Source organism: Meleagris gallopavo, chromosome 4, assembly GCF_905368555.1.
Source record: "Meleagris gallopavo chromosome 4, MGAL_WU_HG_1.1, whole genome shotgun sequence".
Classification (NCBI taxonomy): Eukaryota; Metazoa; Chordata; class Aves; order Galliformes; family Phasianidae; genus Meleagris; species Meleagris gallopavo.
This window is the reverse complement of record NC_139407.1, coordinates 25889648-25917415: the sequence shown is the minus strand read 5'-3', so window position 1 is coordinate 25917415 and position 27768 is coordinate 25889648. Positions and strand designations below refer to the sequence as shown.

At 39.2% G+C, this 27768-nt stretch overlaps 1 protein-coding gene across 10 annotated transcripts in view; it reads left to right on the top strand.

The window, feature by feature from the left end:
* The window catches only part of MAPK10 (mitogen-activated protein kinase 10), a 104127-nt gene that overhangs the window by 39066 nt on the left and 37293 nt on the right, over positions 1–27768 (top strand). For 6 of the 10 annotated variants that reach the window (XM_085222535.1, XM_085222533.1, XM_085222534.1 and 3 more), the window contains one exon: positions 16578–16649. In XM_085222535.1, the coding sequence (XP_085078661.1) occupies positions 16584–16649 (66 nt within the window). In that variant the 5' untranslated portion in view covers positions 16578–16583. Of the gene's footprint in view, positions 1–16577; positions 16677–27768 lie in introns of all 10 variants that reach the window. The other 4 variants (XM_085222541.1, XM_010709719.3, XM_085222540.1 and 1 more) reach the window with 1 other exon arrangement.

The window sequence follows — 27768 nt, the reverse complement described above, 5'->3', positions numbered from 1 at the left end:
TGAACAGGGGAGTTATTTCTCTATTCACCATTCACTAAGAAGAAATGATGCTATCTTGATAAAAATAAAAATTTCTTCCACAATAAGACCAGCTTCAGATTCTCATCACAGAAGTGGCTATGCATCTTGATGGAGGAGCAGTTCAAGGTTCAGCTCAGACTCATTCTTTCTGTTCCTTTCCCACCATAAGATGGATTCCTTAGCCGTGCTGCTTCTGCAGAAGCACCACTATGGTGCTTCCTGAGCACTGTTACTGATATCAGGGCTGTCACTGTTTCAGGTTATGGGCATTGTTGGTGCTTATTTTACAAAACAAAACTTAAACAGTATTGTTTGGCTAAACATATATTATGATGAATTTCTACACTTTTAAACAAGTAACCTTTGTTACTTCAAGATGATCAGTGTTCGTAGGTAGTTCTGGGGACCACAAAGTTGCTCGCAAGTAGCCATTTGGAATAAACTGCTCCATCATGTTTCCAAGGATGGACGCTAGACTGACTGGTATATTGTTTTCCAGGTCCTTTCTGAAGACTGGCTATCCTCCAGTCTTCAAGGACCTCTCTCGTTCTCTTTCAAAGACAACAGAGAGCAATTTGACAGTCGCTTCTGCCAACTCCCTTAGCACTTGTGGATGTACCTCATCAGGGCCCATCGGTTTATGTCCATTGAGATTGCCTAAATGATCTCTGACCAGATTCTCATTCACCAAGGACAAGTCTTCCTTTCTGCAGACCCTCTTTCTTATCTCCTGGGTTTGGGATTCCTGGGGGACAATCTTAGAAGTAGAGACTGAAGCAAAGAAGGTGTCCAGCATGTGTCTTCTCAACACCTGTTACCAGGTAACCCACCTTTTACAGTAATTTTACAGGATTTAATGTCTCTGACAAAGGATTCTGGGTTCTGCTGTGAAAGGGCTGTCTTCATAGTGGTAGCAGTACCTGAGTACTTTTGCTGGTGTCTCAGAAGAAGCTGGTTGTTTAATTTAATAGAAATAAAACAATAAGTGGAGAATTTTTACCTCTCTAAAAGGCTACAAGCTGCTTAAACCTTTCCAATCTTCATTTTAAATCACTATCATGGTGTTTGCTCAGCAAGAGCTCACTTGCAGTAATGGGGATTCATTAGCAATAATTTCGTGCAGAAGGTTTGTTATTGCACAAGTGAGAGAGAACGCATTTAAATATGGCAGCATGGATTAATACCTGTAAAGTAATAACGAAAGTGATTCATAATTAAGCCATAAAACTGTAAAACAGCAATTTCTCTCAATGGTATTGAAATTGTACGTACATTCATAGTTAAAATCTGCATGGTTTGTTCCTCTGGTTTGTTTTTCTATCCGTATGCTTTGTCTGATGAGAAATAAGTTAATTATCAAGGGATCCTCTTGTCTCTTAGCATTTCTATTTAGAAATACAATTTCTCTTCCTGTGGACACTGGAAATTTGCACTAGGGGAGAGATTGGATTCCTGAAAGAGCTGATAAAATCTCATCTTCCTTGAAGCTCCTGTGGAGTTTCCATACTCAACAAATCATTGTGAGCATTGCTGTGCAAAGAAGTCTGGGTTTTCATCATCTGCGGCTGTTGAGCGTGCTCTCAGTTTTCCTTCTGTGACTGCGAAGGACAGAAATTTCTCAAAGCTGCAAACCCTTATCTGAAGCTATAAGAAGAGCATCAGACACCACTGTACTTGGAGTAGTATATCAGTTGTCAGCCCCAGCAGTGGTAGCCACAGGAAAAGGAAGCAGAGCTGGTTCTACTGGGCAGCAGCCCAGCTCCTTAAGGGTAGCATACAGCAGTGTCTGCAAGGGCTATACTACACGTGGGTTTGTGCAAATGAGCAAAATATTTCTGTTGCTGATGATTATTTAGAGTCATGACAAAACTGACGGTGGTCAGTTTTAAAATTGTCTTTCCATTATGACCTTGAAATGTGTCAGGGGAAGGCTGCTGGTGAATGTGGTGAACTTTAAAGTAGTCGTTTTACTGCTTTTCTCCCTTCCCCTTGTAAGTTTACTTCTTGTAAATGTGGTATCCCTCCTGTCAGCAGCAACAGCTGCAGTGTGCTCTGTTTACTCTGTGTGTCTATGAGAAGTTCTGCTCCAGAAACCCATCCCCAGCCACGGGAGTGCTCCTGCAGTGAGGCTGTGCTGGTATACATGATGTTTTATTTTTATCCTCGTTGACATGCAGCCAGGGTGCTAGGCAGGAATCCATGGAAATGTGTTGGAAATGGAAATGTCTTTCAGTGAGGTTTAATGCACTTTTCTGATTGGGAATTGGAGGTGTCGGTCTCACTTGAATGAGCATTTTATAGATTCTGCTCATTATTGCTGATGCGGTGAATTTCATTTGTGCAACACCACTTTCACTCACAGCACAATACAGCACATCCTGCATAGGGTGAGGTGGAGATTTCTCCAGTACCCTGCTGCTGAGTGCTCTTTGGGACTGATGGGTTGAGGAGCAGAGAGTGCCAGCTTCTCCACAAAGGGATTGGGTGTCCTTCTCTGTGACTCTCTGGATCGATCCACAGTCATGTGGGAACAGCATCCACAATGTGAGTGGGATCAGCATCCACTATGTGAGCTCAGTTCTTTTTTCCATTGCATCTTTGAGGTAAGGGCTTCTGCTACAAATAAAGCGCTGATGTTCACACTGAGCAACTGGGAGAGATTAACTGGTGTATACAGAGGGAAAGGAGCTGGAACTGTTATAGTAAATGATTTGAATGAGAATTTGGAGGAGATGGAGGCAAGCGATACAATGAGTTGTCATGTTTCAAAAGGCAATTTCTGTTTTAGAGAGAGTAATCTCTATCAAGGGAAATATTCCTCAAAGAAGGGGGAGGGAGAGATTGCTCTGAAATGTCTCTGACTTAACATGTGGTGTAGCCAACAAGTGAAACGTACAGTAACACAGCTTTGATGAAAGCATTCTGCTTCTAGAGGAAAGTGGTGTTGCAAGCAGGTGCTGAATGCAGCATACTACGTTGCTCCCTGCATGGGCACCCTGAATCATCAGAGATATTTGCAGAACTAGTGATTCCTTCTGTGCACCTGCATCTCTTTCATAAGAGTGGAATTTTGTTAAAATTATTACAGGAGTCAACAGTACAAGTGCAGAGCCAGAAAGATGGTCTGTGTTATAGAGGCTTGCTGGGCATGAACATTCCTTGCAGTAACAGTAAAATCAAAACAACACTACTTTGGGAGGCTGGCCTGGAGTATGGTATCACATTATTCCATGGGCAAACAGTCCGCTCCACCTGGATACTGTTGTATGGTCTGAATGGCCTCGAATTTCTTCTCTCTGTATGATGTGGTGGATCTGAAATAGCACTCTGAATTTTCACTCTTTGGTTGTTTCTCTCATCTCGTTCCAGTTCTGACATTCTTCCCTGACCTACCAATGCCAGAGAGATTGTTTTCTTAAGTTCCTGGTGAGGTTTACTACATTTGGACAGCATTGGAGTTGCTTTCTGGCATCTGGGCCTTGAGGTGCTGTGGGGAATTTGAGGGCCATCCTCATACAGAGGGCATGTGCTGCAGTCAGGGACTCTGCTAACTACTGTGTTTCACTGTGAAGTATCACTGATGACTTATTTAAACAAACAACCAGTAAAAGTACTGATTAGTAACCCGTGTCTTGCAGGCAATGAAAACTGAAGGGTAAAAAATGATCTTGCAGAAGTATTTACTGTGTTGTTAAACCTCATGCAAATATGGTATATAGAAAGGCTGTGGAGCCAGTAGGTCAGGTCTTTAAAGCATTGATTTCTCTGCTTATTTCAAAGTAGATAAGAAAGCTTCTTGACCTAAATGACATACGAAGTTGTCCTGGTTTGGTTGATGAGACCTGTGCTTCATCACACGGCAGCAATTTGAGTGCAGCAGCAGCTGTTTTAAAATATTATTTTGCATTTGTAAGATAACTGGTGTTAGAGAATATGATACATACAGCTCTTCATTAACAAAGCTCTCCAGCTACTTTATAGATAACATTGACAGGTTTGTTACAGAAGTGGGCATAACCCCAATTAACCTTTCTAGCTCTGGTTAATTTGGCTGAGAGTAGATTTATTTTCCATGAATTCTTTTCTGTCTTTGTAAGACCAGCATTCTGGGAAGTACAGCTTTCATTTGTAGTAAACAGAATGGCTCTATTGAGTGCAATATAAATTGTAAAGGCATCTTCCAGTGTGAAGAACAGTTAGGAAAATATCCTGTTGTTAGGCTGCAGTATAGACTGACTTGTTTACTACTGTCTGTCTCAGCAACTTCTCCTATAGTTCTGCTAGCAGGAATATCAGAATTTAACTCCAAATAATAGGAGAAGCATAATGCGATCTGTAAGGAATGAAAGGAAAGTTTTATTCATCTTATGTTGCTGGTGTTGTTGGTATGTGTTGATGCTGACTTTACTCTTCCAGGTCTGTGCAGAACCTTTCCTCAGAAGGGTTCTTCATTTCTTCAAACAAGATATTTTCTCTCCTTGTTTTGTTCATCCAGACTATGGATGCCTTATTCTTGCACAATGGTGCATTTAAGAAAGAAGATACTGCATGTTTGTTTGCTCTTTGGGCTATTTTCTGTGCTTAAAGATCTACAAAAATGTTCTCTACCTGGAGTTAATAAGGCCATTGCACTTACTGACTGTTACAAACAATAGTGCTGATATCCTGCAAGTTTGTAACTCTATTGACAACTTTGTTTCAGGTTGAATATTAGGAAACATTTCTTCTCAGAAAGAGTGGTGATGAATGGTACAGGCTGCTCAGGAAGACGGTGCAGTCTCTGTCCCTGGAGGTGTTCAAGAACCGTGGAGATGTGGCACTGAGGGGCATGGTCAGTGGACATGGTGGGGATGGGTTGGTGGTTGGACTTGGGGATCTTAGAGCTCTTTCCCAATACTAGTGATTCTATGTTTCTATGAATTGTGGTACTTGGGTACGTGATTTAGTGGGCATGACATGGGTTGGTGAATGGACTTGGGGATCTTAGAGGTGTTTTCCAACCATTATGATTCCTACTGACTGACACTGGGTGAGAGGTGGAACTTGGTCAAGCAGTGTTTGTTGAGTAGTGACCCCCACATGGGCAGTTCTCTCCATGAGTACTTCAGAACAGCTACACGTCACCTCTGCAAAATATAAGACTTCACCATCAGCATGTCACAATGCTAGTAAGGCATTATGGGGCCAGCCAATTAGTGATAAAAACAATTTTTTTAAAAATGAAAATCCTCACAGAAGAGAGGAGCTACTACAGAGGTGAGACACATTTATGAAATATTCAGGTTGCAGTCAGTACACCCTAAAAATGCAAACATAGTAATCAGAGGAGAATCAGACGAAAAAAGAAACATTCATGAAAGTGTTTTGTAGTTAGTTTTCTTTGCAGCTGCAGTTTGTTTTGAGTAAATTGTGATGGAGAGACTACTGCTGGTCTGAGTAGTCCGTGAATTTTTGAATAAATCCTTGTTTGTGAATTAATATGTTATTTTGCATGATAGCTGTGAGCCTGGACAGTGTTGGTTGTTTTTTGTAGACCTGATGTGCTTTGTTGCTTAACTTACAGTGAAGTTTCACCTCTAAATCTAGTTCCAGTGTTGGTCCCCTTCTGTGGACACAGCTACAGGTCCCTTGCCAAACCTCATGCACATTTTTACATCTGTGTCTGTTTTTCTTTTAGACCTGTATTTAAATTTTCTCAGTCATGATCTCTGTGCCTTTGCAACATTCTTTTCTTCAAGATTGTGTAGTATTGTAATATAAATAGAATATAATGATGATTTCAGGGATAACATAAAAGATGATTTAGCAGTACTGATTACAGTGTGACTCTTCTCAGCTCATCTTTAAGTACCCGCACATTAGCATGATAAGAATGATTAATCATATTCACATGCCAACACACTAACCAAGACTAAAGATAGTTCTGGCTGACATTCTGTGTTAAACTCATCTGCTAAGCAATGTAGAGAACAGCTGCAGAAAATCAGAAACCATTTGTGTATCTTATGTAGCCTACTTTTTTTTTTTCCCTCTTCCAATTTCAATAAAATTAAACATAGCAAATTAAATTGATGTTATAATATGATCAGATAAGCTGAGCCTCTTAGGTTAGCTGGAGCTATAATTGTAGGCTCCACGTAAACTTGAATACCTGGAAATGAGACCCACTGAAATGTTTCCATTCTGTGGTCCCCTGCACATCATCTGAAGATGCTCTGGCATGAAATAAATAGTTGGGTAATTCTGTGGAGAAGGTGGTGATGCTGTTCCAAATGTTTTGCTGGGCATTGTTCCCAAGTCAGACTGGGAAGACTGGTGCAGAGCTTGTATGGAGAACTGGATATGTTGGGAGCAGCCTTGTTGTCATTATGTTTATGTCTGCTCCTATCCCTCCATGTGCAGTTACTGAAATGCTACATCAATAGCAATGCAACTTTCAATCAATCTGCGTTGTAAAGGAGATGATGGCAGCCCAAAATATAAGACAGATTCATTCTGTGCTTGTTGAGAGGGTTTTGCTTTGCCTCGATGAGTGCAAACAAAGCCTTTGTCAGCTTTTCATTTTGTGTCTAGTGAAGCCACTCAGCATCACAGTTCTCTGACAGTTCCAGCAGCAAACAATGAGCAGCAGGAGTGAGTGGAATGATGGATGTTATGGCTGGTGGAGGGGAGGTTCTAGGCTGGCACCTGCAGGCTGTGTGCCTCTCCAGACATACCTTTTTGTGTGAGGTTTTGGTAGAAAAGATGAACATGATACAAATCCAAAATATTCCACCTCTCTGAGATTGCAGTCTCAGTTAGGTAAGAATACAGAACTTAAATTTCCAAGGAAGTTTGTTTGCCTCATGCCAGTATAAGAACGAGCTCAAAACCCTCCCCAAACACATCTTAGGATGTTTTTAAATGTGCTGAATGGGTTCAAATTCCTTATGCTTCACACAAGGGGATAAGTAGTTTGCTTCAGAATGGGGAGCATCACAAATTGGTTATGTTGGGTGTTGAAATCATGGCAAACACAAATGTGTGTATATTTTATGTATCTGCTTTTCCAAGCTTGTTCCATTTGTGTTTAATTTTTTCAGTGCTTCTGGAGGTGTAAAATCACTGGGGCAGAACATAAGGCTGCTCACTGAATATTCTTTTGTTGGAAGATTGTAACTTCAGCTGTGAATTACAAAGGCATACTGCCTGCAGATGAAATGTTGCTGTAAATTAGACAGCCCAAGACTGTGAGAGGGAACTGAAATGAGCCACAGTTTTGGAGTGGCATTGAGTCTACTGAATTTTAAGTCTCAATAATCTGTTGAATCTGTTTCTCTCTTCTATTTCAGGGAATAAATTAAATTTAAATTCTGCAGCATGGGGCACAAGCTATGTAGGTGAGCAAAAGCAAAGACAGCTGGCATGAAGTAGTTGTTCTGATGCTTATTTACTGTAGATAGAACCCTGTGAGTCAAGGCAACAGGAAGGAGTCATAAAAAGGAAATCAGGAAATTTTTCTTGCTATTTTTCTGTTTAATCATGGAATCATTAAGGCTGGAAAAGACCACTAAGATCACCGAGACCAACCACCAACCCAGCCCCACCATGCCCTCTGACATGTCTCTCAGTATCACATCTCCATGGTTCCTGAAAACCCCCAGGGATGGTGACTCCACCACCTCCCTGGACAGCCTGTGCCACTGCATCGCCATTCTTTCTGAGTTGAAATGTTTCCTAACATCGAACCTGAATCTCCCCTGGCATAACTTGAGGCTATTCCCTCTTGTCCTTAAATGACTGAGGTTTATGCAGATTAAATTTCAGTTTAGGAAAATGGCAGAATCATTTCACTTCTGTTGTGTTACTGTATGTAACTCTATGTATTTATGGGAAATTGATAAAGGGATCTGAATGCTTCCCTTTGTCTGAACCTGCTGAATGCAAACGAGGGATGAAGAGCTTTTATAATGTCACGTTTCACCAGCTGCCTGCTGCAGTGCATTTGTTGGACACGGTAGTCATCCAAGAGGACAAGATTCCCCAGAATAGCATGGAATCTAATATAATTCATGCATCCATTTGATTGCACAGCAACCCAACCTCTTTCTATTCATATTTTTTATAAATGTAAATTATACCAAAGATAAAATTTGTAGTTCTTGCTGTAGGAGGAGCAAGCAGACAATAGCCTAGGAGGTGGATAAACTGTGCACATCACCACAAAGTGTTTATTTAGTGTGAGATATGGAAAATGTGCTTCAGTCTGCCGGAAGGTGGAAACCATGCGAAGTAAATTCGTACTCTAAATTCAGATGATTTTCCTGCACAGTGAATTGTTTTTGTGTGCAGTCACTTTGTGACATGGTGTTTTGTTGTAGCTGCTGCTATTTTGGAATGGAAAAGTGGTCTAGTACCAGATCTTGGAGGTTGATGACTCTGCCTGTGGTGGGGTGACTGGAACTTGATCTTTGGGTCCCTGCCAACCCAAGCCATTCAATGATTTAAGATGCAACAGTAAGCAGACTCTCAGCTGGGTAATTCCTCACATGTGATGCAAATCACAGAATCACAGAAACTAAACTTTTTGAGGGGAAGAGGTGAGAGGTGATAATATTTTTAGTTGTGTAGCTGCTGTATTAATATTTAAATGCAAACCAAGGAGGGTACTGAGCATTCTGACTTTGCAGCCAACTGAAACATCTCATGCTTTCAGCAGAGAGGTTGACCAAGAGGTATACCAAGGTCCCTTCCAATGGAGAGAGATTCTATGTTGTTTCTCTGAGTAACTGTGAGGTGCAGATTGGGCAGATGGGTTCAATGGCCAGTTACACTGTGCTTTTTATGTTATGATTATAAACACTGCTGCTGCAGTTCACCAAGTTATCCATAATCCTAATCATACCAACTTTGCTATATAAATTATGAACGTGGATAGAGACTAATAGAGCTTAACATCAAGTAAAAGTATTGCATAATATTGTTTTGTTTTCATAATTTTTTTCCTCTTAAATCAACAATGTTATTAATTGTTTTCTCTAAATGAAACTTTCATGGAAATTGCAGTTCCCTGTCCCAAAGTGCCACCAAATGAAGGTGCTCTGAAACAGGACTAATGGCTGGATCAAAGTACCGTGGCTTTTCATGTCATTTCTTCCTGGGTTAGAGTTCCAGTTTTGCCTGGGATATATACTTGTTTTATTGGCACCCTTCACTGATGGAGCAGTTGACTTGTGTAACGAAGCAACATGGTAAGATGGAGATCCAGTTACCTACAATTTGAAATATTAAAAATTTATTCCCAGCTATTAGGGCTTTGTGTATGTAACTTAAAATATATTAATTTTATTCGTACCGCTTATGATAGAGAGTACTGAAGTATTTTTCTTTGCCTGTTCCATAGAATGTATGGCCTTGTTAAGTTGCACTGTACCAAGGCCGTCACTGGAGGCAAATTTAACTGAATTTGAATTAGGTTTGGTTGTTGTGCTGTGACTTGGGAGTGTATTAAAAATAGCTTTGATGTGATTTGTTATATACCTTTACATGTTTTACCACTGACATTTATCTAAGGAAGAACCTTTTATTGATTTTTGGACCGAAATAGAGGAAAACAGGTTTCTGAGAGGGAAGAATTATTTATGCAGCTGTGGTGTAGTGGACACTTTCAGTTCTTTTTCTGTAATTTTTCCAGTAAGAAAAAAACAGATCAAAGTGCCAGTATTGGGTGTGTGTGTGTGTGGGGGGGGGGGGGGAATTTGCAGCTAACAAACTTGCTTTTACCATTATGGCAAAGCTGGTTTGTTTTTTTTTTTTTATTTTTACTTCATAGTGGGCAAGTAATGACCATTTCATTGTGCTCATCTCTTTCTGACTAGATTTTCTTCATTTTTTGTTGACAACAGTATCTGTGCTCTTGCACATTGATTGCTGGAGGTTCATCTTGTGCTAGTTCAGAGCTGCTTCCAATACCAAAGTCCAATTTCATGCCTCTGAAAGGGACTAGATATTTTTTTCTATTTGAATTTGCCTCACAGAATGAAGACATTCATCTCTGAATGAAAAGACAGTACAAGAGACTGTAAGATCATTTAACCTGCTGTTAAGACCTCACAGCAGCAGGTTAAATGATAAAACTAAGTGCTTAGGTGGTTGTCCTGGCTTTGAAAGCTACAGCATGAGTATTTATACCAGCTATTGTCAAGTGTAGCAGTTTAACTTGTAAACATTGCTAAGAGAGAACCAAGGAACTGGCAGAGAGGGCAGACAAAGCTCAGTTGTTTCTGTCCTCTGCCTGTTGGCCATGATCACTGAAGTAACCAGCTTATCAGTTCCCTATCTTTGCAGTTTGAATGTTCTTTTTATTTTCTCTCTTTCTCTCTCTCTTTTTTTTTTTTTTTCCCCCCATAAATATCTCCTCCAGAAGTCCTCTCAGTGCTACTTTTAAATTCTGTACCCGTTTGCTTTCTCTTCCAGGCATTTCATTTGTAGAACTGCTTGCATGATTCTTGTGAATTTTCAGATGCTGTTTTAGCAAGCTATTTCTGCTGGTATTTAACCTTAATAACTACCTGATTCAACCATTGCTTTCCCCTGTTACTTCAAGAATAATTAAAATGAGAGCACAGACAACAGAAAAAAAACTAAACACTTTCTTAGTAGATGCAGGCTTTTTCTCTGTTATGGATCCACTTGGAAATTTCAGTTCTTACTTGTTCTGTGTCAGGTCCTGAAGCTTCTTGCCAAGCAGCTGGTGTAATTCACACTGATACTGAAAACTCTGTTGCTGTGCTTGAAATTACATATGAGCCAAAAATTAAGTTCTGTAAAAGTTGCTGATGACCCTGAAGGATTTGTATTAAAAACTATTTCAATAGGATATTTAAGCAGATGCATCCCAGTCATAACTGGCAGCAATGATAAGAAATGTTTAAACAAAATGCAGCCTTTCCTCTTAGATACAGTACACCAGCACAACGGAAACATGTCCAAAATATGATGGTAATGGGGATCAGAAATTGCTCTCTCCTTTTATAAATCATGATGCTGTAGGACTTTGGTCAAGTCTCCAGTATTTCGTAGGTTCAGGGCACCCAGATGCTAAGTAGAAAGCTGTGGTGTACTGACAACATTGTCACTTTTTCAGTGTTTTCTGTGTTATTTTTACAGAAGTGAACTGCCAAATTTCAGGGAAGATAAAACCATAGATATGGGAGTGGGATCCCAAGGGCATTCCTCACAGATCAACCAATGACGAGACTGTCTAATTTCAAATGAGAGAGAGAGAGTGATTCTAGTGAGAATGAAGTGTGTCAAACTCATTTTCAAAACAGGAAACATTAATTATTCATCAGTGTTCAGCTTCGAACATCACTATTTTTCAGCAAGGTTTTCTGTGACAGCTGCAATGATACATCACCCCCTTTAGCCGATGTGGAACAAGATACGTATGGATATATTTAAATCACATTAAATATTCATGAAATTTCATTAATTTTAGCTTGTTCTCTTTCTCTTCATGAATGATATTCAATGAGATCACAGTAAATAAATCTAGTCTCTTGTAGTATGAGTATAAAGCCATGTCCCTCTGAAGGTAGGGAGCAGTCAATGTGCCCATGACTATCCGTTTGGTAATGCCAAATAACGAGAAAATAGTGGGCTTGGTTCTTGATATGAATATACCATTTCCATGTTTTGCTAAGATTATCACACTGGATGGGGCTGGGAATGATTTCTAGCATATCGCTTGAAGTCGTCCTGTAATTCTGTTGAAGTCTTTCATTGCAGCTATGCCTTGCCATGTGTTAATCCAGCCGTATTCTATGCAAGCAGTTCTGTGGATGATCTCTTCAGCTGCAGTTGATTTATGTTTAAATTGGATCTTAATAATTTTTTTTTTCCACATGAGGATGTTTACAAAATTGCAATTTGAAGGAATTGTTTCCTTCATTGTACTGTAGGACACGAACATTTCTAACAGAACAGCCTTAGGGAAGTGGAAGGTGGTGTGGAAAGCACCAGGCTGGGAGGGCACTTGCTTTATTTGAACACTATCAGCACATTTCAGTTTAAATGCATCCAACAGCTGCAACATCTCACTTCAAAAACTCAATTACATCTCTGGTTGCTGTGTTTGACCTAAAGGCTTTGATTTTTGGTGCGGTGAGAACTCAAGGCTCCTTGGTCTCTCTGAATTAAGAAACTGTATGGAAATGTCACGAGGCTCCAAATTGGTTTTTCAGATTTGTCACAGGAAGAATAAATATGCTTTGACAGGTCAAGGCCAATGTCCACTGGGAAGAAGGAAGTTGCCTCTTAATGAGGAAACAAGAAGTAGCCATGGAGAGGCTCCCTGAAGAGTACCTGTGATGCTTTTATGAGACCCAAGATTTTGTGAAGGATGGGTGAGAAGAGAAGCTGATAGACAACACAGCGTGTGCTGAGATGCTCCTAGGGCCATATAGCAAAGCCAGCACCTCACAGACCTACAGCAAGCAGAAGATCTTGTATGATCCAGAAGCCAGTTAATGTCAACTAAATCCAGCGTGGGGATGAAAAAATGCTGACAAAGCCAAAAGGCTAGGAGCCAGACTGCCCAAAACCATGCATCAACATCACATAGCTGTGAGAAGAGGAAGGAGCTCAGGGAGCAGCAGGAAGGTTCAGCTCAGGGAGGTCATATGGGAGAGCTGGAACTGCTGTTGTTCTTCTACTTTGCTTTGTCTGCTGTCATCACCCTGCTTCCTCTCTGCTCTCAGCAATTATACTAATATTATTGATTTAATCCCATCACTTTTCCAAGTGGTTTGGAATAATAATGAGTTATTCCTCTTTAGAAACAAGCAATCCTTCTCCAAAAGAGGTGGTTGTCATAGAAAAATGAAAAGGGAAAGCATATCACAGGCCCACTTGGTTTGGAAGATGTATAACTTCCTGAAGGGAGGTTGTAGTGAGCTGGGGGTCGGCCTTTTCTTTCGTGTCATTAGTGATAGGACCAGAGGGAATGGTTTCAAGCTACGGCAGGGGAGATTCAAGCTGGACATTAGGAAGTATTACTTTTCAGAAAGGGTGGTCAGGCACTGGAATGGACTGCCCAGGGAGGTGGTGGAGTCACCGACTCTGGGGGTGTTCAAGGAAAGACTGGATGTTGTGTTGAGGGACATGATTTAGTGGGAGCTATTGGTAATAGATGAATGGTTGGACTGGATGATCTTTTAGGTCTTTTCCAAACTTGGTGATTCTATGATTCTATGATTCTAATAGGAGCTGTTGGCAGGAGAGCAGTCAGAGGACAGGTACTACTAGCGTGTGTGTGTATTCATTGTGAAGAAAGATGAAAAATGCTTGTCTTTGGTGAGGGGAGGATGCGTGGCTCAGAAAGCAAAGATGCTGCCTTTATTCTGTGAGAACTTCTCTTTGGATTTTAGGAGAAAGAAGGTCTTTCAGCAAGCCTCTGCTGTTGTCATGTGATATGTTTTGTCTATGTATATCTAAAAGAAGTAAAATTAAGTAAAATAAAAGTTTGGCTTTTTGTTATTAGCAGGTAGTCGCCTCCAACCTATTTTTTATCCTTGGTCTTTAGTAAGCTAAAGCTGCATAGTGAAATAAGATCAAAGTAAACTTCTGAGCTGGCAACTTCACAAAACCAACCTGTCTCATGTTTCAAGTACAGGCAGTCACTTCTTTAGATGTGCCCTCTCTCTAACTTCCATCTTACCTTTTTAGTGCCTCCTTTGGATTTTTTTGAAACTAGATCACGGTACTTTTTCTGCTGAGAGCTGAATGGTCTTACAGATTCTGACATACAATTAATTTGATCCCAATGAAATTGCGAGTTATTATGGTGTTGTTACTGATTCACAGACATATTTTCTCCCTGTGCTGCTGCTGTGATCTCTAGCTACTCAGCTTCATTCCAGCTGTGGTTGTCTCAAGCTGTCTTGTAGCATCAAGATTGTTCAGTTAAACCCCCTTGGATAATTTTGCTCAAGGCAGAAAATATAAAGAGTCAAAAGTAGAGTTGAAGAAATACTAGGTACTCATGCTTTCACTAAACAACACTCAGATCCCAGCACATGCAGCTGTTTCTAAGTTGCTTCTTGCATGATATTTGCTTTGTGCTGTGCTTATCTCAGCATCAGACCTTCTTGATTTGCTTTACTCTGCCTCATCTGATATGTGGGCAAGGCATGATCGAGGGTAGTTAAGTGTGAATGTATTTTTGTGTTAAGAAACTAGAAGTTACATGTGATTACATACAGGACATCAAAGGAAATTTCCTTTAAGTTCCATGTACAAAGACAGTCACTGTGGAAAACATGAACTCAAGTCTCTTTTGCTCTGGGTATGCAGTCTTACAAAACTGCTACAGAAAGTTATTCTCATTCTTGGCCATGTGAGACATTAGATCTATCTCATGTACAGAGGAACGTGATTATCGATCCACGCCAATGAAACGTATCATACTTCTATTATTTTTAGAGCAGTAGCTGCATGCAGGGACAGCATAATAAATAGTTAAACATCTTTCAGCTCATAAATGTTACCAGTTTATTACTCTGTTCTGGATTACTATTGTGAGCTATTGTCATTCTGGTGGGAAGCAGAGGGGCCATGTATAAGTCATAATGCATATGCAGGGCAGAATTCATCCTCTCAGTGGAACTTTACAGTAGATTCAGTGAGGAACTGGATTTCCCTCCCTTATTTTCTTCACTTTCCGTTGTTAGACTGTGTGGAATATGGTGTGTTTTGACTAATGACATATCAATTATTGATTATTGGAGCAGTATTGTATATCTAGCCAATAGGATTTCATAGAGCATATATCTACAGTGTGGGACTGTGATTATCTGCTGGCTTTCCACAAATCATTGAGCATATGATTTATGTTAAAAGCTTTTTTAAAATTATTTTTTTCTTATTAAAAAAAAATCTATATTTCTTCTTCTTGCATTAACACAAACCCTCTGTGGGATGTGAAGCTCCAGCAGTGACTCATTGGGCAATGAGGCAGCAGTCTCAGACACTGTAATGCGAAGCAGAAAGATCATGTGCTTGCTTTCATAACAGTGTTATTCATTCATTCATTAAAAATTAAACACACAGGATACATGATGCATGTGAATACTTTCTCGTTGTTTCTTAACTTTTTGAGAGTTGAAGTTACTCCAGTGGTTTTGATCTTTGTTTTGTTTTATTTGGGAATATCTATTGCTACAGTTAGTTATTATTCCTATAATGGAGCAGTGTATGTCAGAGGGGCCCTACAGATGGGGACTCAGTTTCAGAATCATGTCTTAATGGAGTCATGGATGCATTGTCACTGTAATGAGTTTGTATTTGTAAGAAAAATGTGGAGTTCTATATTATTCATCTCTTTTTCACTAAAAGTTGCTGGTTTCCAATTGTGATGTTAAAAGAGTTTTTTTTTTTTTATTTTTTGGACTGGAAAATCAATATGCTCCAATGGCTTGTGATGTAGCTCCCTGATAACATCTCTGTACATTATTTCCCATGTGAGAATGCAACATTGAAAGCTTTGATTGGTCAGAGCTGAGTGCGATGCTATGGAATTTAAAATGTTTGAAGAGTTATAATAGTTTTGTCTAGGTCAGTATGTAGTCTCCTTGGCCACTATCAAGTGCTGTGATAGCGTACAACAGTGGGCTGAGCACGTAGTGGCAGACAGTAACTTGGGATTGCCTTGAATCTGAGGTGATAGTTTTGAGGTAAATAGATTCAGAAGGCATATTATGTGAATTTGTCTCAGTGTATAAAAACTGAAGTTGATTCAGATATCCACACCAGTTTGAGGCAGGAAGCTTTACAGTCTCAAGAAACTGAAGGTGAAGAACTACTTCCTTGTACTTATACTAAGCCTGGTATTTGACAACTTAATTTGATCCAGACTGTGTCTACTTTAAAATGAAAAGAAATGTTCTGCTTCTCGCTGCTGCTGTGCCACTTATTTGATGGATCTTCAGCATATCCCCTGTTAGTTCTCTTACTAAAAAGATCTGTTCATGCCGTTGTCTCATGTCTGCTTTGGAGCATTGTTCCTGCCCTTTTCTGCATCTTTCCAAGTTGTAAGATGTTAAGATGAGGAGCAGAACTATGCGTACTGTTCATGAGGCAGTAGGCCATCAACTTACACAGAGAAATAATTAGTTTCTCTGTTTTCTCTGATTTTCCTAATAACTGACAACTTAGAGATTGTTCCTTTCCTCCCCACAACACTATTTCTCACTGCTGCACTGTATACAACCTGCTGACTTGAATTTGGTGAGACTATAGGAATATACAAGTGACAAGAGAAAATTTGGGCTAATGCTTTCTGTTACTCTAAAACTCTTGCTGACGTAAGCAAGCCCTGTTGCAGGCTGTTGCATTGGTGAGTGTTTGTTAGAATGATTTTAAAGCCCATTCCCAGCAACGTTCTAAGCAATTTGTTCTTTTCGAGAGCTGGGTAGCAACTCAGGGTGGCTTCATGACCCAAATTCACATCTAACTGTTCTGTACTTGTACGTTAGCAAGCACACAAATGTATATGTTTATTTTCTTTTTAATTGTAGGTATTTATGAGCCGCCATTTGTTGTACTATTGTGGTGAACCTACCCTGGATGTGAAGATTGCCTTTTGTCAGGTGTGTGTTCCTTACAGGTAAAACAAGGTACAGTACACACTTGTACTTTATTTTTACATTTATACTGATAGAAAAAAAAGTTAATTTCAGTAGCATATTGAGAGTAACTAGCTGTAAAAATTAAACATAAAAACTAGAAAAATGCATCACAGAAAATATCTTTTCTATTTAGTTTGATTGTCATCGTTTGCTCTTAATGATTTTTGCTTTTTGCCTTGCCAAAATATCTATTGATGTGATGAGAAGAAAAAAATCTTGGCTGTTCTTCCCATAAACTTAATGATGAGAGTCTTTATCCAAAATAACTGCACCTACATATTTCACAGAAATATGTGAATTAGATCTTTTTTTTTATCTTACCATCTCTTTATGTGAGACAGAGCCTTTTACATAGTAATCAATGAATAAAATTTTCTGTCCATTAGTGTCCATTTGCTGGGAGTATGGAGAAAGTAATTGAATTGGTGCGAGATTTGTACTGTTCTCAGTTGCACAAATTATGCTGTACAGGTTGTGGGGTCATGAGACTGTGTTATAGCCAATTCTGCTCTTGAAATCAGCCTTGAAATTGTTCAGTCACAATGCTTTGAAATCTACAAAGCTCTAACTAATTTTGTAAGCTGAAGAAAACTGTGTATTTGTATGCCCAATTTTTGGTTCTGATGGTTAGATTAAGTTAGTTAACATACATAGATGTCAAATCTCTGAATGTGTTTTTTCCAGTATGAATTCAAGGTGACTTTTTAGTTGACTTCTTATGAAATAATTTGTGTTTGAATTCTTTCTTGTTTTTTGTTTTTTGGTGATGATGTTGTTGTTGTTTTGAGATGGAAGCCGTTATTGGACTTTTTGAGGGAGATTAGGGAACAGTCTTCATTTTTTGAGAGGAAAACGGTGTTGGGCTCCTGGAAATGGAATTGGCATGAACACCAGTACTCCCCTTTATGTTACTTACATCCTAGGATCAAAGACAGTGAAGAGCTTAAGGCTGTGATCTGTATGTAAGCAGAACACGAAACAGTGACGTGTATTGGAAATTTTGTTTTCTGGTTGTTTTTTTTTTTAGTTTTTTTTTTTTTTTTTAACTCAGTGCCAAATATTGGTTCTGCTGGGAAGGCTACTTCTGAACTTTCTAAATCTTCAGCTCTAAGTTAGATCTAGGCTATTTACTTTGGAAAACTGCTTTACAGCCTTCTCTATCCTTTCTTACCTCCTATGCTTTGTGTGCATGTGATTTTCTAACGTGTTTAATTCTTCCACTGCTTTTTGGCTCAATTTGGATGATTTGTTCTGTAGGCTGCACAAGAAGCCTGAAGTACCCTCCTCAATGAAAATTTTTATATATAACATAAATTACATATCTTTCAGACCAGGGAGAAAGAATTTTGGAAGAAGAAAGGATTTTATTTTTTTTTCTCCACAAAACAGTGCATAGGTGATTTTTTAGACAGAGCTTACTTGGGGGGGGGAGGGAGGGGAAGGGGGGGGGAAGGAAAAGAAAAATAGAAAAAAAAAGAAAAGAAGAAAACCCCACAATGTTTCGCAAAAATTGAAAGGAAAAAAAAAAGGGGGGAGGGGAATTCTACACTGAGAAGTTCTTTTCAGTGTAAGAATACAGTGTTTTGCACAGCTAACTATCCTCTCCCTTTTACTTGAATTAAAGAAGAGCTATACAGAAACGTTTCTATTTTACATGTGTAAGGAAAGATACTTCTATGACTTCCTCTTTACATTCAGTGCTACTTCAGTCTTGACATCAGTCAATACCCAACAATGTATAGTGAATGCTTTCTGTCAATGAGTACCCAGTTCTTGATTTAGTCAGTAATCAAAACATGCTGCTATAATTAATCTTCTGCTGATACTCCAGTTTAATAAGAAGTGTTCATAGAATCATAGAATGATCAAGGTTGGAAAAGACAGCTAAGATCATCTAGTCCAGTTGTCATAGCCACAAACAGTACTTAATGTAATATTACTGTTTTTGTTAAAAAATATCTGATGAAATCAACAGTATTTTGGATGAATTCTTATAACTGGTGTTGGGAATATCCAAATAATTTTGTCAGGACGGTATCTCTGATAAAGCAAATATTATTTGTGATTGCAATGGCGACATCTCACAAGCAGAAACGCACCTATGGACGTAGTAGTACAGCTTTTGTGCCTTGCGTCCCCCATGCGTACCCCCTCCCCTGTTTTCCCATTGGCTGGATACTCAAGATTCACAATCTTACCAAAGACTTACATTTGTTAATTGCATTCTAATACTTGTTGATTCATGTGTTATCTTGTGCCAGTCAGTCACCACCCTGTTGTTTCCAAGATGTCTCAGTACTCTCGTTATCACATTGATATGGTGGTCCTCTCCAAGGCCTCTTTCATTCTGTCCAAAGGCCACTTCCTTTGTTAAACAAAGAGCACCAAGGGGGGGTGATGCCAGGTCTTCCCAGTGCCTCTTCAAGTGCTTCCTTGGGCATGTCATGACTTGTTCTCTGGTTTGATCAATCTTGTGCAGGATATTCTTGCAGTGTGTATGATGAAATATTACATATATATTCATGCTGACTAGACATGAATTGTTGCTAGCTATACAAGTTTATTGCTAATTATTTATCTTCTCTTTCTTAAATTCTTGATTACTCAGGTCCTGCCTGCCCAGTACCAAGTATTAGTAAGGCTCAGAGGTATTTCAGAAGGCTGGACAGACAGGAGCTGTAGTCTTTGTGTCCATAACCTACTACCTAATGTCTGTGATTATAAATTACTTCACGTATATACTGAACATGCATTCCTGGGGGAGGTTCATCTAGAGGATAGGGGATGCAGACTATCAGAGACCTCGCCCCAAGTAAAGTAAAAAGACTCCCAAAAAGAACTATGGTGGTGGAGACCATGAAATAAGAAATCTTATTCTAATGCAGAAATAACATTTGATTCCCACACTGGGTGAAGCAGGTCCAAGTTAAATACCCATGGCAGTATCCGAAGAGGAGTCATTCAAGAGTGCAAGAGATACTACTCTGTCATTACAGGAAACAGGATTTTGTCCTTCCAGCACTTGCTGCACAAATCGCTCTTCATGATCCTCTTATCTTCAGATGTATACCCTGAGGATTAAAGCTAGTTTAGGCTGCTTCTTAATTTATTTTCTCAAAAAGATAGGCCCTGATCCAAATAACACTCAACCACATACTCAGCTTTAAGTACAAGAGCAGTCCCTCAGAATTACATGTTTTATTGCATTAAAATCTCAGCTCTTATGGATGCTGTTCATGTATACTGCAGAGGGCAGGATGTGGGGTATAGGTGCAACTTGGTAACATCTGGTTAATCATTTGGTATAATTTTAGAGAGCATTCAACAGTCTTCACGTAGTAATAATATTTATTCCATATTTATTCACAGTGCTAATGGAGAAGTCAAATACTCTGATTTACTGTGGTCCAAATATAAAGAAGTTTCTTTGTACTTTTTGGAAAACTGTGTTGAATCTTAGGGCTCACCAGCAGCGAGATGTGGGCACTGACACTCAGTTCTTGTGGTGAGTGGGTGCCAGCCAGCACCCAGATTAGAGATCCCAAAAATGCTGTATTTGGTGAACTTAATTCAACTCACTAATTTTTTTTTTTAACTGGTTTAACAGATGCCAAAATTTCTTCTGCAGTGTAACTATCCAGCAGGTACCAGCACAAATCAGTATTATACAGTTGGATGCTGACCTGCTGATCTGTCAAGATGAGAGCTTCTGGTGATCATATGCTGCAACATAAGATTTTTTTCCACTGGAAAAATCTGATTATCACAGGTCTATGTCTAATATGTTGACCATGTGGAAGATGCATGAGTAGTCCTGCTTCTGTTGGAATGCGTGCATCACTGTGGACTTCCCACCAAATATTGAATTGTTCTTTTAGAAGTCACATATTGAAAAATACCCCAGTGATTGTTACCACTGAAGGCATATACTTCTTATAATTACTGTTGTGTGGGGACTTCTCTCTCATCTCCTAAAGAGCACAGCTTTATGTGCTGTGGCAGGAAAAGACATCCACCTATAGGCTGCTTCTTTTAGCATAGAGCATATGGCATTGGGTCTGCTGGTTTTATATGACACAGCGCTAGCTCAGCATGGTGAGAATATGAAGAATTTCCAACTTAAGAAAAGAGAAAAGCCCTTTTTGAGAAACAAAGCATGATTGGGGAAATAAGACTTCTGCTCATTTGTAATATAAAAATTAAGTCTATCATTAACTGCAATTTGGTAGGCTGATGTTTTTCTGGAAGAGCTGAGAAAAATGACACCTGCTTTTAAATAACAGAAAGATGGGACAAAGGTACTTAGACTTACATAACTTTATGGGTCGTTAGTAAGGCTGCTCTTGCCAACAGGCCACATCTTTAGGGTTCTGGACATTCTTACTGAAGCATAACATGACACGGACCCCTGGATTTTGAGTAGAATAAGATGTTCAAGTGCTGAATAATAACTAACAATGGTTGCTGCTAACCAACATGAAGGATTGTGCAGCCTGGCAAAATTTTCACATTTCCTAAACGTTAGCTGTATAGGATGCATTTATTTACACTTCATTTGCACACCCCCATACACATTTTTTGCAGGACTCAAGAGCAGTTCTGCAATCTGTGACTGTGCCTCTGGGTGGTCTCTGCCAGGGTTTGGGTAATTGCAGCATAACAAAATTCCATGATTTTTGACTTGAAGTAGTAGTCATAAATTATCTTGTCTTTGAAAAACACCTTTTTATTATTCAGTTTTGTGCCTCACAGCACTTCCATAATGCTGCAGTAATATATTTAATTTTCTTCCAAAAAGCAGGCAGTGGCATTTTGAGATAAGATATCTGGGACCCAGCCATGCATACTAAGAAAACACTTAATATGAATCACCACTGCAACGTAGCATGCTAATTCTTTGGTGTGGCACCATCATTAGTCCTTATTGGACAGTTTAAACAATTTGATGCCCCAGATGGAATATGTCAGTGTTTCTGCATAATGAAATCAGAATTGGTGCTTTACTGATGCCACTTAAAGAAACCTTCAGAGTGCATTTTCACTTCGCATGTTAGAGAGTATTTTGCAAACTTCTGCTCAGATTGAGCTTTAAATAAGTCCCAAATAAAAAGATACAAAAAAAATATATATTTTTTTTCTTTAGATGTTTTTTTCACCTATATTTTGACAACTTGATTTATTTTCCACCTGTCTTAAACAAAACACTTCCTCTGTGAAATACTCGCATCAATGAATGCTTAAAAATCAGATTATTTTAGAAAACTTTTCTTTTTTTACCAACAGAAAAGACCAACGTTATTCATTCACCAGGTTTGTTTCTGAATTATTTCCTAAATTTGATAAGCCACTTTAGTTAAAATTAATGCCTTAATCACATTGGGCAGAGTTACTGCTTTAACCATTAAATAAGCTGTGTTGATCAGGAAAAGTCCTATAATTATGGCTTCTACCCAATGGGAGATTGATTGATGTTCATAAACCATTCTGTCAGCAGTGTCCTTTACTGTAGATTTCTGGGACTGAAATGTTATTGTTTAAGATCAAGAACTAGCTATTTCTAGCAAGAGATGCAATTGAATTATTCAGCTCCTTTCAGCCTCTTTAAAAAAAAAAAAGGAAAGTCTTTTCATTAGCCACTTTCACAATGAATACTGTAATTATACAATTTTACCCAGAAATTTAGTTTTTGAAATAGTTATGCCTGTGCTGCTATGTGTTGCCTTTTCACCCTTCTTTTTAAATGATGCCATGATGTGCGCTGGGACATAGCATCTCACAGCTTCTTCCTTACTGCCTTACATTCTTAGCAGAAGAAAGCTTCTCAGCCAACACCTGATATCTCACTGTGGTCTCGGTTTAGTGAGAAACTCAATCTATTTGTAAAATATTGTACTATCAGTATGAGAACTTAATTCCATCTTAGTTCTCCTGTGCTCAAAGCACGCTGGACTTCAAGGCTCCTCTACTGCTTTGAAAAATCAGCCATCCTTTTCATTTCCCAGTGGTGCAATGCTTTGGCCAACTTTCAGTGGCCATTTCTCTCTCTTAATCTTAACTTTATCTTATTTCCTTCCATATTGTCTCTTCTTTTTCAAACCAAGTGACTCAGAATGAGCTAATGAGTACAAAGAGCAGTTTCCTCTCCTCCTTGCTCTTGCAGTTTGGTTGTGGCTGATGCTGTTGCTGTCCTCTGTTTCAGAGGCAGCTCCAACCCATGCCTTTCCCAACATCCCATCCCAGTCACTAAATATGTAAGAGTTCCCAAACATGGTTACCTCCACTTCCACATGCTCTCTTACGTCTCTTTCCTGTATTTTCCCTACATTATACTCAAGTCCCTGTCCGTAAAGAAGCTTCATTCCTAGGAATTGTTATTCTTGGCATTTCTGGATAAATCTTCTTCTCCTTACCCTCCTTGATGTGATGGCTGGGGCAAGAGTTTACGTATCTGTGTCTGTGTTGGATTCTTCAGACAATATGTGAATGAGGAATCATTCTGAAATTGTTCTTCTGCTGAGGAAATGCTCACATACTGCTGATCTCTTACGAGTGTGCACCAGAATGAAGCAGATGCCTTTGGGCTATGATAACTGCTAAGCAACATGTGAGACCATAGTTAGAAATGAGTCACAACCATGTTGAGCTTGTACAAAAGGAGCAATTGAAAGCAGTGAAATTTCAATGAACACCACATGGGAGACAAGTGAAGAATATCCAAATGGAATTTTGCTTTGTAGAAACAAATGAACAAGAATGAGAAGGAGCCCTTCCTCAGTGCTCAGAACCAAGAAAAGCCAGTTCTGAAGTCATTGGAGTTTTGTCATCTCAGTTAGAAGAGATTAAACAAAAAGAGTTTATTTTAAAAAAACAACAACAACAACAAAACAGACTTCAAAAGATAAGAATATTATACTTCTTACAATAATTTCTGTTTTAAAACAGAATATGCAAAGCAAATGCGATGAGACAATCAAAGAATGGTCTGTGAGAGCTGAGCAGTTTGCAGAACAAGTCACCTGGCTACTGAGATGCTGAGTTCTTAGGAGTGCAGCCTGTGTCTGGGATCTAGGAGAAAACTAGTGAAGAAGCACTAATAAAAGACAGAGAATTAACCCTTGACAGTAGAAAGCACTGTAACAAGGAATACTGTGTGATGAATGCAGTCCTTATAGGTTATGAATGAGATACGATATTGGGGGAGATGTGGTGCAGTGGGGCTGATAAAATAAGAATTAAGAATTTACAGTATTGTGTGTAAGTGCACACAGTTGGTATTCTGTGTGGGAGATTTAAACTCTACCCGTGCTATAGATCTTTCTATGCAAAGATACTGTCTATTTCTTAAATGTAGGCTTCTGTGACTCTCCAAATGGACACAGCAAAACCTGTGGCTATTAAATCCAAAGCAGAGGTTTGGTAAATGCCACAACTGTGGCACTTGGATCTTCTGAGTGAATTGCAGCCACTCAGTCGGGAGGATAGGAACTAAATTGGTCTGCCAGCTGTACAGACACACACTTTCAGAGCTGACAAGAACACCCTCAGGATTTTACAGTCTTTCAGAACTTGCATTTGTATAATCTCATCATCTGATCTTTTGGTCAAATGGTAGCTTGAAGATATTTGTATTTTGGACCCTGACAGAACACTGGCTGTCTGCTACCCACAATATGCTCTCCTCCTTTCCAGCCTCTTTGTCTGGGATGTGTTGGAGACAGTGGAGCCCTGGGGAGCCATTGTCACTGCTAGCACAGAACGATGGTTCTGTTGCATTCTGCACATCCTTGGGCATGATGCCAACTGCAAATGAGGAAACAGTTTTTCAGACTTTCATCTAATTCTCTTCCTCACTTGTTTCACGCATGCAGAGTCATTTTGCTTTTTTTCAATAGCCTTGAATCATGGCACACTTAAATGTTTATCTTTTCCTGTAGGCATTTCTGTGCACATGGATGCTGATATTTACGGAAAGCTCCTCCTCAGTTGATACTTGTTAACATGCTCTGAGACAGCTCTGATTGTCCTGGAGATGTAGATGAGAGCAATTGAGCTTAAACTGCCATTAGTGGATTTAATAGAAGCTAAAAGATGGATGTGAAGTGCTGAGCTGTAAGAAGTCCTTCTATTGTGAGTTTATCAATATCAGGGGGAATGGTGTTCAGAAACAGATGTCCACTAGTGAAAAGTAGTCAATTTTCTCCTTTCATGGGATAGAAGCAGGTAAATGAACAGGGATAATATCAGGAAACAATTCACCTCAAACTACAGAAAATAGTGTTGTTATTCTGTCGGCTTTCTTATCTCTCTTTATTGCTGTTTATGCTGTAAAACAGGAAAAAAGAAAAAAGAAAAAAAAGAAAAAGAATGCAGCTTGTGACTATGAGCAAGGCAATAAATGGAGTTTTGCTGAGGTTTTCAATAGCTGTTCTTTGAAAACAAATAACATGTTCCCAAGGCATATAGTAATGTTAGGACTAGCATTTCCCTTTATCTCCATCCCCTGAGGCTTGGCAGTTAATTTCCTTTCTTCCCAAGCCATTGGGATATTGGGCAAATAACTGTGCAGCTATGGCTGCCAACCCAGCTTGGATAGATGTATGTTCAGTTCCGAAAGCTTAACTTCTTCTTTTAATCTGAACTTTCCCAGTACAGAAGAAGGAGAATGACATTTGCTATGTGTTGTAAGTTTTGAATGTGTTATGGCCAATAAAAATTCCTGTACATGGAAGATTAAGTTCTAGTTAGTGTTGAAACTTTGATTCTGTTGTCCAAATATTTATAGAAGCCATCAAATAATAACACTCAAATGCATTGTTTGTGTTCCAGCAGTTATCTTTCACCTAGCACAAACATTTAGTGTGTAACTACATATTTTTGTTCTTGCAATGTTTACTGCTGTGTTGGAGTCCCAATAGCATAACTTGCCAGGTTCATTTGGAGCTCACTTGAAAATTTATGAACTGTAGTGAAATTCTAGAAGATCTTAGCAAGACCTATAGACCTTCAGTGCAACTTCCCAAGTCAACATAAGTGTGAGCACCATTCTTTTCTCCAGTTAATAGTGAATGAAGAGCTTCTAGTTTCTTCTTGATGAAGATTTCTGTGTTCTTGAGGTGGTGGTATCTACCAAATATGAAAGAAAGTTATCTTCTGGGTGTGTACATGCTCCATTGAGAGCATGTATTTCCTTGTTTAGGGTAAAGCCATTTTAGCTGAATTTTAAGAGATCGTTTCTTTGTCCTTGTTTCAGAAGTGACTGTTGAGTTGATTTGGAAATTGTTTGTGATTTGCTTATTTGTCACTTTGATATGGAGATCTGATCAAATGTGATTAATAACACTGTTAATTCATTGCTTTAGAGATTTGATTTAAATATTGATCAGGACAAGGAAAATTACATCATTTGTTCCATAGTTCTTATGAGAGTATTACTTTGGGCTTAAGCAGTAGGCCCATTGTGCTTTAATTTTGCTGATTTTCTGATGAAAACCAGCAGAGTATTTTTCTGCATTTTATTACCAGTGTAGCTTTAAAGAGAGGAGGCAGATAGGTAGCTGATCGGAAGCCTGGTTGGCTTGTCCCCAGCAGCCAAAGTACACGTCACTTGCAGGAGGCATTTTGCTTATAATCAACTTCTAGCTACATCAGCGTGCCTTATATTTGAGAGTAATTCTGTGTGTCTTTTCTATCAAAGCAGCTCAATGCTCACATGTTAAGTAGACTTCAAAAGAGTGTTACTTTTCATAAGCTTCCATAAATAATGAAGCTGTCTTTACCTTTTCTGGTAGCATGTGAACAATAGAAGGGTTGTTGTAGGAAAGTGAATATTGTGCTGATGGGTTGATGGTTAATCTAGGTAATCTTAGAGGTCTTTTCCAACCTTAATTGTTCTATGAATCTGTGAATTAGTAAACATTTCTTCTCAGAGTGGTGATGCAGTGGCAAAGGCTGCCCAGGGAGGTGGTGGAATCACCATCCCTGGAGGTGTTCAAGATGTGGAACTGTGGGACATGGGTTAGTGAACATGGGTTAGTAGTGGTGATGAGTTAATGCTCATACTAGATGGTCTTAGAGGTCTTTTCCAACTTCAATGGTTCTTTGATTCTATCATTCTAAAAGTCTTTGTTACTCAGGGGAAAGCTGCTTGTTGAGACCATTGTTTTCTGATCAGACCCTACAGGCTCCTGTTGGTTGACGTTTCTTCAGTTACTTTTGGAATGACTGAAGAACTGCAAACAATAATTGTTCAATTAATTAAGACTTTCTTGGATTACAAATACCTGCCTGCTGGAGCTGCAGCACTTCAGAAAACAATCTGTACCATTGTGAGGTTCCTAAGTCCAGTCATTCACAGGCTCTGCCTGATTTGAAAAGAAGTGATGTTGATGTATTTAGGATTCTGAACTCAAAGTGACAAAAATAACTTATCCCATTTACATCTGCACCACATACATTATGGGTGGGGAGGTCAGTACCAGTGATGCCGACAGGCAATGGTTCCTCAGGCCTGAGCAAGGTACTTTCCCTGACTCTTCCAGAGGAGCTGGCTGTGATTTGGGCTCTCTAAGCAGTGCAGTGATTATGCTGACACTTCCCTAACATTGGTTTTACAGTAACGGATGTTAATGCTGAATATAGTCTGTATTGTTCTGATAATGACATCAGGATAAAACATGATGCAAATGTGTTAGTGTAGCCAGAGGGAACTGGAATTATTTCCTGTCTATCAGGAGCACATTATTCAAATAAAGCTGCTTAGTTCCAGGTCTGGTAGGAGTAGCTGAGCAAGCTGGATTTATTCATCTGTCTGCTCATAGCAGTAGGAGCTTTGAGAATAAGGCTGCACAGTGCAAATCAGATGCTAATTTTCTTTCTTTAGATGGGAAAAATCCATACCTTTTTCAGAGTTATTCCACTATTTAACCTTGGATTTAGCACTTGTGTCAGTATGGGTATGTTTCTTTCTTTCATCATTTGGGGAGAGGGGGGATTCCCTGCCCTTTGTCTGATTCATGAATAAGTGCAGTGTTTCTAATTGTTCTTCTGAAATGAGATTTTCTGTTTGAATGCATGGCTGCAA